The sequence below is a fragment of the Nicotiana tabacum genome, chromosome 12 (assembly GCF_000715075.1).
Source record: "Nicotiana tabacum cultivar K326 chromosome 12, ASM71507v2, whole genome shotgun sequence".
Classification (NCBI taxonomy): domain Eukaryota; kingdom Viridiplantae; phylum Streptophyta; class Magnoliopsida; order Solanales; family Solanaceae; genus Nicotiana; species Nicotiana tabacum.
This window is the reverse complement of record NC_134091.1, coordinates 21,238,632-21,253,643: the sequence shown is the minus strand read 5'-3', so window position 1 is coordinate 21,253,643 and position 15,012 is coordinate 21,238,632. Positions and strand designations below refer to the sequence as shown.

Here is a 15,012-nt window from a genome sequence, read left to right as displayed (position 1 = left end):
TATAGGGATGAACTTAATATTTCAGGCCCCAAAAGAGTAAAGATATTTTTGGTATAGCTGAAGAAAGATGAGAAAATAGAAAGAAAGTGAAAGCAATTTATTCGATCGTGTTCCTTGGTTCGAGTGAGATACCAAAGAGAGGATTTTTCTTTTTAACTCTTTCTTGCTATCTGTCTCTTCATTTATGACCCAAAATTTAAACGTAGGTTTATACAATCAAATGTTATAATAAAGATAGGCTTAATCTTATGATATGTTCCAGGATTGCGAGCTAAGAAAAAAAGGGAAGAGAGACCTTAAGAGTAAAATTGGAAGAATTACTCTTGAACAAAATTCCTAGAACTCAACTGTAATTTGAGTATTTAATGAGAGAAAAGAAAGAGAGTCGGGTTTATTGATCTTAATGCTCCAAAAACTGAACATTATAATTATAGAAGCCCATATCAATATACTTGTACAATTGGCGGGAAAGTTAGTTATAACTAACTAATAGAAGTCACGTGTAACCTACCCTCCTCTAACTAACTCTAACAAACTCTAATTAACAACCTGTTGGCTTCTTATTCCATATTTGCAATTCTGATTTAGCAACTAAACTAATAGGATCGTAACATCTTAGCTAATATTAATATCCAAAAGATAGACCAAGTATTTTTATAGTAAGATCTCACGTATGTTATTTGAATGATAATAAATAATAACAATAACGCTATAATCAATGATCAAAGAATGCAGAAGATATCACTAAATAACAAACAATAGCAATAAATGACATTTAAGTAAATTAACAGATGCGGGTCACCCGAAAAGAGTGAGATTCATTGGTATTCCTTCTAACAAAGATAAATGATGATAATCCTTTGAATATTCGGATCTTCCATGGATCGTGGGAGAAAAGATAGATAAAAATGTGGGAAAAAGGTGGACTTTATATGTATATGGTAAAGTAAGAATCTTTAGAGAATGTCAATGTGTTGTTCTTTACAAAATGAGTGTCTGATCCTCTCTATAATTACATATCTTTCTATTTATAAGGGTAAATGGGCCGCAAAATGCTAAATAGTACAACTGGGAGAAATATACTCTGGGGAGCCCTCAGTACAACACTAGCCGTTACTGCTTTAATAGAAGGAACGCTCGTCCTGGTCCTCGTTCTTGTCATCTATTGAGCCATCTCGACCTCGCCGACTATTGGTATTATTATACTTTATAATGCAAAGTCAAAGATTTTTTCGTGGTCCCTTTTTTCTTCTTTACTTCTTTGTCTTTTATGAAAGACAAGATGTACCTCATTGGTTGTGGAAAGTCTTTTTCTTTTCTTTATATTAAATTTCTCTTTGTTGGGCTTGTAAAGAGCTAGTAAAAGGGAGTGGTCTCGCGCACATGAGAAATTAGTCCTGAAAGCAAAACGGGTCGATTTGTCCCCCCTGCGCATGAGATATATGTGAGGCCTAATCCAAATATGGTTTTGCTAAAATTATTTTTTATTTTTTGAGCTTACCAGAAAAGTGTCCAAATACATGCTTACCAAAATTCATTATCTTTGAATTGAATTTTGTAACGTCTGATTTATTACTTTGTAACAACTTTACTTTAAATTGAGATAGCTGCTACTTGAATTCTTGTAACTCTTACTTGAATTCGGTAACATCTCTTTTATTTCCATAACCCCCAATTAATTCTCCTTATTTTAATAGCTCTAGCATCTTAGCTATATTAGGAGCTGTCTGATGGATTTTTCAAATACAAAAAAATCACCTTCATCTTCTCTTCTTCTTCAACTGATTTCTGGGCAACTATTTTGTGCAAATTCCAAATATCCAGTCACGAATGCACATATTTGGATGTGTTGTAGAACCTTAGGGAGCGACCGGTCTTAATGATTTGCACCCAGTCGGACCGAAATCGCTTTCAAAGCAGTGACTTGCCACGACATAATATTTTTCCTTCTTGTTCGTGGTCAATATTATCTACTCATTTTTCTTACACCGGCGACATGTTGTTTTCTCTTGATGTTGACCTTTTGAAGCCAAATCTTTACATCCTGTTGATGACACGTGACATCTTCGAAGGTCTTCTTAGTGTCCACTAGACCCACATATAATATATCGTTCACCTTTTTTATCTTTCGTAAACGCATTATATGTTGGACAAAATTATAAATACAAATAAAATTTATTTTAACAAAATCCAAAATTGTCGTACGACCAAAAAAGGGAAAAAGAAGAAGAGAACAAGTGGGAAACTGTTTTTTTTTATTAATATATCAATTTTATATTAATGGATACTCAATTTTTAAAAATTACATTATGTGTTTGAGTTATTAAATAAAAATTAGAAGAAGGGTATGTTCTTTAAAATGATGAATATCAATCTCATTTGGCAAACTTAATGAAAGAAATCTTGCTCCATCAAAGTTTTTTGATGTCTTATTTTGATTTAAAATTATTGGCATTTCTATTGCCTAATACTGAATCAAATAAATCAAAAAATACTTTTATGATTCTTCAAAGATTTGTCAAATAAAATAAATTGAAAAGTTGAATAATTGAATCTTTTGGTATTTTATAGATTTGAGAATTAAAAGGTTGACCCTATAGCTCACAAAAAAATTGATAAATAATGATGCAAAGTCTAAGAATAATTGTTGAGTTAATATCTTTTCAAAAATAAATTAATATAAAAAATATATAAGGAGCTATCATTTTCTGAAATGAATGTGAAAAGAAACAAAAATATAATTATAAAAATTAACTCACATTCAAAAAATTAATTTTATCTACTAAATTGGATACTTTTAATTACTAATCAGTTAATTAATTTAAGAACTAACCATTGGTTCTCAACCGTAATTTTTTCTGTTGATTCAAATATATATTAGCTCAAACTTTAAATATTTAAATATAACGCATTTAAAACGCGGAAAACTCCTTCCCACCCATTCAAATCTTAATTAATATTAGATTATCTAAATTTAAATTTAATTAGATATTTTTGCAATATACTCTAAGTACCTAGATATTGGAGTTCATACATTGTTCTAATAAGGAATGATTTAATTCAAATAGTAGATAAACATGTCTACTATTTTTTTCTTATTAATTTTAGTTTGCATTTTAATCAATTTTACTCTTAATGCTATAAAAAAAAAAAGGGACAACTTTAGGTGCACTAAACTTCCGCTATGCGTGGGGTCCGGGGAAGGAGCGGACTACAAAGATCTATTGTACGCAGTCTTACCCTACATTTCCGCAAGAGGCTATTTCCACGGCTTGAACCCGTGACCTCCTGGTCACATAACAACAACTTTACCAGTCCGGCCAAGTCTCCCCTCCTGTTTTTTAATGCTATATTATAATTGATCTATTGTACGCAGTCTTACCCTACATTTCCGCAAGAGGTTATTTCCACGGCTTGAACCCGTGACCTCCTAGTCACATAACACCAACTTTACCAGTCAAGCCAAGTCTTCCTTCTTGTTTCTTAATGCTATATTATAATTGATATTCGTCCTTTACTATTTTTTTCACCGTTAATTTGCTTGATCTTGTGGAAACAAATTTGTATATCAAAGATTTTTGTCAACTAAAAATTAATTCTAGTTAGATGATGCATTTGAAAAATAAATGGATTATATTTTTTTGCTAATATAATTAATTCAAAGACTTAATTATTTAATTTTATTGTGATAGTAACTCATTAGACTTTTTTTAATGCCAAATTTTAAATATTGAATTATAACATGAAAAAAATGACAATTATATCACGTTACTAAAATAAAGAATAATTCATATAAGATAATTTAAATTTAAATTAGTTTTAAAGTAAAAAAAAATCAATTAGCCCAAATGGTTTCCATGATGTTCCCCTATATTTTCTTGCCCCCATTGAACGTGCATGTGTTGGATGAGTTTATTAAAGCGTTTAATTAATAGATTTTTAGTTGATGTTAAAATACTACATATTAAGAACTTAATATGGAATGATTACAGTTATATAAATAATTTAAATAAGAAAATAATATAAATAAGGTAAATTATTAATTGATTTTAATTCCTAAATATTAGGACTTGATACATAATTTAATTAAGGAACTAAGTCCTAAATATTAGGAAATAATTTGAATTACTATTTTGTCCAATGTGAAATTTATTTTAAAAGCGTCAAAAAGCGAACGACATTTCGGTAAGGGTCGTCGTGTTTTTAATATAGTACTAGTCTCAAGGTGCGCGCATTGCGCGTGTACCCTATATTAATATGTTTAAAATTTTAAAATACCTCATATATTATTAAAAATGTATCTAAGTTATAAAATTGAGAATAATGATAAATGTATGTAAGTTTTTAAAAATAATATATGTCGAGTCTATTTAGAAAACTCAATAAAGAAAAAGCTCTACTCGTTTTTTCTCATCCACATGTTAATGTTATTATATTTATTTTCTTCTTTTCTTAAAAATTAAGAAAGGGACTTTAAGAATACCTAATCAATGTACTTATATGATATTTTCATAATCTATTTGTCTATTATTCTTATTCCATGAAAACAAAATTCAATTAAATTGAATGTTGTTATCATTAACTATTTAAAATTAAAAATTTGAGAATCTAGATATATTTAAAAGATATCATGGTTCACGTGCACACTAATTAAATCTATAAATCCGCACCTGCTAGTTGCTATATGTAAGTGCGCCTTGTAACGTTATTAGTAAGAGTGAACAATACTTTTCCATTTTCCATTATGATATTATGAAGGGCCACTAAATATTTCCAACATGATATTTTAACCTATAGTTCAGTACCAAACTCTGTTGAGTTTCACAATTTAATTGAGTTTCACATGATCATTCAACGTCAGCAGTATTAAAATATTAACTAGAGAAAGGCTGAGGGCCTTCTATTTAAAAAGAGGCGTTCACTGCATAGAGTTATATATCCAGAGTTCTAAGCTCAAGCATTTTCTATTGTTTCAGCCATGCAAAACCTATATTACTCTTACTACCCAGAGATCTTTCTGTTTTTTCTTGTCATTTTACTACTAAAACATTTTCTTCATCCCAGGAAACATTTACCACCTAGTCCTTTGTCTCTCCCAATAATCGGTCATCTTTACCTAATAAAAAATTCCCTACACCAGACTTTAACCACCTTATCAACTAAATATGGACCGGTTTTATATCTTCGGTTCGGCTGCCGAAATTTACTGGTTGTATCTTCCCCATCTGCCGTGGAAGAATGCTTTACTAAAAACGATATCATATTTGCGAACCGGCCACGTAGCATGCTAGGAGACCGGGTTTCTTTTAATTATACAGCTATTTTCTGGGCTCCTTACGGCAATCTCTGGAGAGTTCTCCGCCGCCAAACGGCGGTTGAGTTATTCTCTTCTAATAGTCTTCAAAAGTCTTCTGTAATTCGGAACGAAGAACTTGGAATCTTAATTCGCTCTTTGTTTAAAGCCAGCTCCGACAGTACACGTGGCAGCACAAGATCAGTTAACTTGAGCCATTGGGCTTTTGCTTTTGCTTTTAACGTTATGATGAGAATTGGTACTGGAAAATGTTGTGTAAGTGAGGAAGATATAGGAAAAGAGAAGGGGGTTAAAACTATTGAAGAGATGAGGGACTTTTTCTTTGCCAACTTGTTGGTTTTGAACGTGTGTGATTTCTTACCAGTGTTGAAATGGTTTGGGTACAAAGGGATTGAGAAAAAGATGGTATTAACGAACATGAAGAGAAATGAATTCGTGAGCAGCTTACTTGACGAATTTCGACAGAAGAAAAGAACTACAATTACTGTTTCAGAGTCCGTTAGTACTGCTGATGTAATTACCAAGGAGAATAAGAAGAAGACGCTGGTTGAAACTCTCTTGTCTCTACAAGAATCTGAACCTGAATTCTACACAGATGATCTTATTAAAAGCCTTCTAGTGGTACGTTCCTTCAACGTTAGTGCTATCAATAAATTGAATATATTCCTCGTATGCTAGTCTTATTAGTACTGACTTCGCTGATGTGTTTTCGAGAGTCAAATTAAATTTTTTCTTTGACCGTAATTTTATATATATATTTAATATTTTGAATTGTTAGTTATTTTGATTTGTAGTGATTTTCATATAGTTTTTCAATATGTAAATTTTGTTTCAAAAAAACTTAAATATTCTATGTCTGAATTTGTAATGAAAATTAAGAATTTTAAACCTTGGGTTCGGGACTTAGGAGTATTATTCCAAAAGATTCTGGATTTGCTGTTAACAGTACCAGTTATGAACTTGGTCATGTTAGAATTAATTAACCTATTCCTGTTTGTAACAAACACCTAACACAATTTGAGAAACCTAGAATATCTAAGGAAAAACGTACATACGCGAATAGGACATTAAACCTAGACTACTAGTATTGGCAAGAGGATTGTATAACTTATATATACTCGCTATCTAAATTTATGTGATAATGTTGGATTGAGCATGAAGTTTAAAAAAGAAAAATAGGCTTTTGAAACTTATTGTCTAAAACAAGTCATAAACGTTGTGTAGCTATAATTCATCTCAAAATTAACGGTAAAAAATTAAATTTAAATTTAAATTATTTTTAAATGTAAAAATATTTTATATTATTTTGGATAGACTAAAAAGAAGGAGTGCATGTTACATAAAATGGGACAAAGGGAGTATATATATAAAATTTAGGCTAATAAACGTCTGGTGGCCGTCCAGGTTTTGTTTGTTGCGGGAACAGAGACCACATCAATGACCATTCAATGGGCAATGCGACTTCTTTTAGCTCACCCTCAGGCATTTACAAAACTGAGAGCTGAGATTGATAGCAAAGTGGGGAACGAGCGATTGCTAAATGAATCTGATCTCTCCAAACTTCCTTATTTGCGGAGTGTAATAAACGAGACACTGAGGTTGTACCCTCCAGTACCACTTCTATTGCCTCACTACTCGTCAGAAGATTGTACTGTTGCGGGATATCAAGTACCAAAACATACGATCCTAATCGTTAATGCTTGGGCAATGCATAGGGACCCTAAGTTATGGGATGAGCCTGAAAAGTTCAAACCAGAGCGATTTGAGGCAATGGACTTAGGAGCAAAAGAAGGATTTAATTATAAGTTTATACCATTTGGAATGGGAAGAAGAGCATGTTCTGGAGCCAATATGGGTTTGCGCACTGTTTCCTTGATGTTGGGTTCATTGATTCAGTGGTTTGACTGGAAAAATGTTGACGAGGAAAATAACCTGGATGCTTGCTATATTAATTCGAAGGTAAATTTGAATAAGGATAAGCCTTTGGAATCTATTTGTATTCCGCGACAGAATTGTATTCAACTCCTTTCGCAGCTCTGACACCATGTATATATATATATATATATATATATATATATATATATATATATATATATATATATATATATATATATATATATATATATATATATATATATATATATATATATATATATATATATATATATATATATATATATATATATAATATAAAAATATAAAGATTTACCTTTGTGTTCTAATGGAATGTACTAAATAAGATCCAAGTTGTAAACATTGTGGAAATGGAACATGTAATATATATAATGCTTAAGTGATTGTTTTGGTTAAATGCAAACGTCTCTCTGCCTTCATTCTCTTAAAAAAAATTGCACGTGTGACCATTTAATTTTTTATCATTCTTGAATTTTTCAACACTTTTTAGTATGTAAATATATTTTAACTCTTATTTCACCTTTTATAATTATTATTTAAAAAAATTATATCACACATTTTATCACTAATACAATTATTCCCTCACAAGGCACACTCGTACTCCCTCTCTTCCTCTTTAACAACTTACATAGCACTCTCTCTTACTTATATAAAAAAAAAAACACTGTCATACGGAGAAGGGGGAGCTCTCGGCAGACTCAAAAAAAGGAAGACAAAGTTTGAGAATTTTGAGGGAATTTTCCAGAGAGCAAAAGGCCAACAAAAATTCCAGCCAAACAACCTCCAAAACACTACTGTTTCATCCCAAAATCCACCCCAAAAATGACCTCAAACCCAGCTGAAAACAGTCACAAAATCAGCTCTAAAAACCGACCAAAATTTCACTCAAAATCGATTGAAAAACAGCCACCAAAAGCAGCTCCAAAACCAGCAAAAAACAGCCACTGATTCACTGGTTTTGCAAGGTCGATCGAGGTCGCAAGTCGCGATTTTTTCGTTCGAGACTCCGTCGCCGGTTCGAGGCTTCTTTGTATGGAGCACAAAGGTTACAGATCCAATAATAATAAGGTCTATTTTCGCATACTGTTTAAGTGCGTATTACATTTACCTTTTAGTAAGTTTCTTCTTTTAAATGTTCTATGTGTTTCCTCTATTATTTCGTTGTCTTATTTTGATTAATTTATTTTATTTGCTTTAGTTTAATGGTTTAATCAGATGAATATTGATTGCTTTGTTGGTTCTACTAATGAATTTTTAAAGGTTGAGAGATAATAATGTTTGTTTAAATTACAATATGTGCGGTCAGTACTTGGGTCACAAAATTTGGATTTTAAGGGATCAAAGATGGAAAGAATAATTTTTGGGCCTAAACGCATGGGCTACCTAATGATTTGAGTAACGTATGGATTAACTAGCATTAAAGGGTTTGGGATTTTGGCTAATTCTTCTACATGGAAATTGCGCTGCCAATAATTTTTGACTGAGTGAGGACTTTGTTTGAACCATAAAGTTTCTTAGTTTTTCATTACTAATTTACTCCATAATAAATTCCATAACTTATGTTTCACAATAATCTCAAAGTTTAGGAAGAATAATGAACACTGTTAGAGTGTTTTAGGTGTATTTTAAATTTATTATCATGATTATGTACACGTTCGAGTGAAATAATTATGGTTCCCAAAATAAATCAAGGTACGCGTTCGCGCGACTTTAGCCAAAAATAATCTTAATAAATAATAAAGCGTGATTTATTGTGTACACGTACGCGTAACATGATTTTAGTACACTAAACAAAATGAATTTACACACATGTGATCCGTTTTAAAAATAATTCTATATTTTAATAATTAAAAGCGGATAGATAAAACATGGGAACCAAAAAATCACATTTTATTTAAAATTAATTCAAGCCAAGTTGTAGTCAATAAAGCGACCGTGCTAGAACCACGGGACTCGGAGAATGCCTTACACCTTCTCTCCGGTCAACAAAATTCCTTACCCGGACTTTATTTTCGCGGACCAATAATAAAAGAGTCAAATCTTCCTTTGAATAGGGATTCAAATAAAAGGTGACTTGGAACACCGAAAAATTAAATTTCAAGTGGCGACTCTGAATAATAAAATAATCCCCACTTCAAAATTGTTACTTTAATTGGAAAAACTCTTTTAACTCACAACAATACATAACACATATCTTTTGTGGGGTAAAAATGGGGCGTGACAATGTGTATTAATGGCCTGAATTTTCAACTGATGGTGATTACTAGAGTTTTACATACATTACTGTATACGGTCAAAATCGGTTTCGACCTTTGTATGATTAATCAAGATTGGAACATAATGGACTGAAGGACGTCTTCATAATATCGAGATAAGATCTGAAGCTAGGAGACCGAGCTTAAGTTTCAGGGACCAATCAAATACCGAGCTCGAAGTCATTATCGAGCTCGGGTCCAAATCGAACTATGACGAGAAGTGATGTTATCGAGCTCAAGAGCCAGAGTACGATCAATACCGAACCTCGAGTCAATATCGAGCTCTAATTCTGGAGATCGGCCAATACCAAGCCCGATCAAGATCGAGCTAAGAGACAAGAGCCGTTATAGCCGCACTAAGGGAGAAAATCTCGGTGAAAATTAAGGAAAAACCAATTAACTAATCTATTATGGGATCCCCACTATGTATTTTTTATATCTAAAGAAGGGTTTTCTCCATTATAAGAAGAATTACTATCATTTCTGTAAGGAAAAAAAAAGACATCTACACACTCCCATATTGAAAAGATTATTGCTATTCATATAAAGATTATCCTTTTTCTGGCTTTGGGTATTGATTCGTCTTGCTTGTTCATAAATCGTTTTTCACTCAATCTGGTTTGTATTTCATTCTTTTTACGGTCAATATTCGATATATTTCTACTTACTTTTCCGATTTGTGCCAAGTTATACCACGTATCCTTAGAGCTACGTATAAATTCAACTCTATCCATTTTTCGGGTAAATAGTTTGGCGCCCACTGTGGGGCTAAGGATAATGGTGGTTATTTGGCACAAACCTATGTGAAACACACTATTTTACACTTGCTCTTGGAAGTGTCTTTGAATTTCAGGTTGAAAAGTACGAATTCTCAATTAATGGCACTACTTATTGACAACGAAGCTCGCCTTCAAAATAAGAACAACAACTTAACCCCCGGGGGTGGAAGGCCACTCGTCAATCCCCTTGGAGCTCTGATCGAAGAGCTAATAGACGTTAATTCACATGCGGCCATCAAAGCAATAATCGGTGGCTAATCCTAAAATTATTAAGATATTTGAGGAACTTACAAACGAATAGAGTCGGGAGAAAGGAGGATTGAAGCAAATGACAAAAAGGTGGAAACATATAACTCCAGGTTCGATCAGATCCCGGGGGCACCACCGATATTGAAAGGCCTGGATTCCAAAAAATTCGTACAAAAGCCCTTTTCCCCGAGTGCAACTCCGAAATCTATCCCCAAGAAGTTCCGTATGTCCGAAATTCCTAAGTATAATGGAACAACCGACCCCAATGAACACATCACCTCTTACACATGTGCCATTAAAGGGAACGACCTAGAGGACGATCGGATCGAATCTGTATTATTGAAAACATTCGGTGAAACCCTGTCAAAGGGAGCAATGATGTGGTATCATAATTTACAGTCTAACTCTATCGATTCTTTTGCTATGCTTGCAGATTCTTTCGTAAAAGCACATGCTGGAGCCATAAAGGTCGAGACTAGGAAGTCGTACCTTTACAAGTTAAGGCAAAAAGATAACGAGATGCTAAGAGAATTCGTATCTCGTTTCCAAATGGAACGAATGGACCTACCATGAGTCACAGACGATTGGGCTGTTCAAGCTTTCACTCAAAGTCTAAACGAACGAAGCTCGATAGCTTCACGATGGTTGAAGCAGAACCTAATCGAATACCCAGCTATTACCTGGACCTATGTTCACAATCGGTATCAATCGAAGATTAGAGTCGAAGATGACCAGTTGGGTTCTGGGTCCGTTATTAAAGGGGACGTCAATAGATAACAAAGGCTGGTCAGGAACCGATACCAGCCGTATAGTGGGGATTATAGGGGCAACGAACCAAGACGTAACCTCGTACAAAGCAATAAAAGAAGTGATCGAGGCTAAGGGTCTCGGGGGCTGATGAACAAGAATGGGTTCGACTGGCATACTGGACCTAAGGAAGTGCCGCGGTTATAGGAATATAAATTCAACATCGATGCATCAGCCATCGTATCGGCTATCGGACGCATCAAAGATACTAAATGGCCTCGACCTCTGCAGACCGATCCAGCCCTAGAGGAATCCCAACCAAATATGTGAATATCATGGCGCTCATGGCCACAGAACGGAAGACTGCAAGCAATTGAGAGAGGAGGTAGCCCGGTTATTCAATAAAGGGCACCTTCGAGAATGTTTAAGTGGCCGGGCCAAAAATCATTTTAAAAATAGGGATTTCAGAAGACAAAACGAACAATAAGAGCCACAACACATCATCCACATGATCATCAGTGGGATCGATATCCCTCAGGGGGGCGGTGCTTAAGCGCACTAAGGTGTCGATTGAAAGAGAGAATCGACCTCAGTCTCAGGATTACACACCTAAAGGAACTTTATCCTTTAGTGATGAAGACGCAGAAGGAATCGTACAACCCCATAACGATGCACTGGTAATATCTGTACTTATGAATAAAACACAAGTTAAGCGTGTGTTAATTGATCCAGGTAGTTCGGCCAACATTATTAGATCGAAGGTCGTAGAGCAACTCGGTCTGCAGGATCGGGTCATGCCCGCAACTCTGGTTCTAAACGGATTTAATATGGCATGTGAAACTACTAAGGGCAAGATAATCCTGCCAATAAACGTGGCCGAGACCATCCAAGAAATGAAGTTCCATGTGATCGAAGGTGACATGAGATATAACGCTCTTTTTGGAAGGTCGTGGATCCACAATATGAGAGCAGTACCCTCGACCCTCCACCAGGTTATGAAATTCCCAACATCAGAGGGAGTCAAAATGATCTACGGAGAACAACCGGCCATAAAAGAAATATTTGCCATCGATGAGGTGATTCCGATATCTACACTATCATCGACAAATGGAACAGATTCGAAGGAGGAACAAGACACCGAATAGCAATCACAAACGCCATCTTCGACCCAACTAGAGAATCAGAAGACTGACGGTGATGATGAACATGGGGTCCCTCGATCATTCGTGATCCCTGATGATTCCGACGCTACCCAATCAATAGTCGAAGAACTGGAGCAAATCACGCTAATCGAAGATCTGCCCAAACGAAAGGTATACCTGGGCACTGTATTAGATCCCGAGCTCAGGAAAAAGCTTATTCAATTTCTTATAGCTAACATGAACTGTTTCGCTTGGTCCCATCTTGACATGACAGGGATCCCACTGGGAATCACCACTCATAGGCTAAGCTTAGACCCAAAATTTCACCCGGTAAAACAAAAAAAAAGGCTCCAGTCCGAGGTCAAACATGCCTTCATCAAAGACGAGGTAACCAAACTTCTTAAAATAGGATCCATTCAAGAAGTAAAATACCCCGAATGACTAACGAATATGGTGGTAGTCCATAAAAAGGGGAACAAGCTTAGAATGTGCATAGATTATAAAGACCTGAATAAAGCATGCCCTAAGGATTCTTTTCCTCTGCCGAATATCGATCGTATGATCGATGCAACGGCCGGCCACGAGATTCTCAGTTTTCTCGATGCCTATTCCGGGTACAACCAAATATAGATGAACCCGGAGGATCAAGAAAAAACCTCGTTTATTAATAAGTACGGTACCTACTGTTATAATATAATGCCATTCGGTCTAAAAATGTTGGTGCAACTTATGAAAGTTTATATTGATGACATGTTAGTTAAATCCCTGCGAATAGAGGACCATTTAAAGCATTTGCAGGAACCTTTCGACATACTAAAGGAATACAATATGAAGCTCAACCCCAAAAAATATTTTGCGGGGTTGGCTCGGGCAAGTTCCCCGGTTTCATGGTGTCCAATCGAGGAATCGAGATTAACCCCGATAAAATTAAAACTATAGAGGACATCACAGTAGTGGATAACGTAAAGGCCGTACAGAGACTAACGGGACGGATAACTGCCTTGGGATGATTTATTTCGAGATCCTCAAATAGGAGCCACCAATTTTTCTCTCTACTTAAGAAGAAAAGCAATTTTGCATGGACTCCAGAATGTCAGCAAGCTTTGGAAGAGCTAAAACGGTATTTATCGAGCCCGTCATTGCTTCATACCCCGAAGGCAGACGAACAACTTTATCTGTATTTAGCTGTTTCAGAGATAGCGGTAAATGGAGTCCTGATTCGAGAAGAACGAGGTGCGCAATTCCCTATCTAATATGCCAGTCGAACTTTAGGAAAGGCCGAAACTAGATATCCACACTTAAAAAAATTAGTGCTTGCTTTGATAAGTTCCTGTAGGAAACTAAAACCATATTTCCAGTGCCATCCGATACATGTTGTAACAACTTATCCTCTTCAAAATATTTTGCACAAACCTGAGCTTTCAGGTCGATTGGCCAAATGGGCCATAGAGATAGGCGGGTACGACATCGAGTATCGACCTCGAACCGCTTTTAAATCCCAAATCTTAGCAGACTTCGTGGATGACTATACGCTAGCCTTCGTACTCGAGATCGAAAAAGAATTATTGATAACATTGGGTACCTCTTCGGGAGTCTAGACCCTCTTTACGGACGGTGCCTCGAACGCAAAAGGGTCCGGACTGGGCATTGTACTAAAATCACCCATAGATAATGTAATAAGGTAGTATATTAGAACTACAAAATTGACTAACAATGAGGCCGTGATTGCAGGTCTCGAACTAGCTAGAAGCTTGGGAGCCAAGGTCATAAAGGATAAATGTGATTCCCTCCTCGTGATAAATCAAGTCAACGGGACTTTTGAAGTCCGAGAAGATCGAATGCAGAGATACTTGGCCTTTCATGAAATGGGGGATGGACATCGTCGAACCCCTCCCGTCGGCCCCAGGTAAAGCTCAGTTTTTTTTGTTTATGACTGATTATTTTTCTAAATGGGTAGAAGCACAGGCTTTCGAGAAAGTCAGAGAAAAAGAGGTGATAGACTTTATTTGGGACCACATCATATATCGATTCGGGGTGCCAGCCGAGATTGTATGTGATAATGGAAAATAATTTATCGGCAGCAAAGTAACTAAATTTCTCGAGGATCACAAAATCAAAAGGATCCTATAAATACCTTATCATCCCAGCGAAAACGGACAGGTCGAATCGACCAACAAAACCATCATCCAAAATCTTAAGAAAAGATTAGTCGACGCTAAAGGAAAATAGAGAGAAATACTGCCGTAAGTCCTATGGGCATACCGCACAACATCTAAATCCAGTACCGGGACAACACCATTCTCGTTGGTTTACGGCGCTGAAGCTCTTATCCTGTTGAGGTCGGAGAACCTAGCGTCAGGTTTCGATATGCAACAACGGAGTCGAATAATGAGACCATGAACACGAGCCTAGAATTATTGGACGAAATACGAGAGGCCACTCTCGTCCGATTGGCCACCCAAAAATAGCAGATCGAAAGATACTACAATCGAAGAACCAATCTTCGATATTTTAAAATCGGGGACTTGGAGGAAAATCACTCTCAACACCCGAAATCTGAATGAAGGAAAACTAGGCCCGAACTGGGAAGGACCATATTAGGTCCTCGAAAT

At 35.4% G+C, this 15,012-nt stretch overlaps 1 protein-coding gene across 1 annotated transcript; it reads left to right on the top strand.

The window, feature by feature from the left end:
- The first annotated feature begins 4,927 nt into the window (after nt 1-4,927).
- On the top strand, nt 4,928-7,386 carry LOC107786216 (cytochrome P450 81C13-like). The gene is made up of 2 exons (XM_016607663.2): nt 4,928-5,935; nt 6,719-7,386. The coding sequence occupies exons 1-2, from the start codon at nt 4,979-4,981 to the stop codon at nt 7,352-7,354; spliced, it is 1,593 nt and encodes a 530-aa protein (XP_016463149.1). The 5' UTR covers nt 4,928-4,978; the 3' UTR covers nt 7,355-7,386.
- Nucleotides 7,387-15,012: the final 7,626 nt, after the last annotated feature.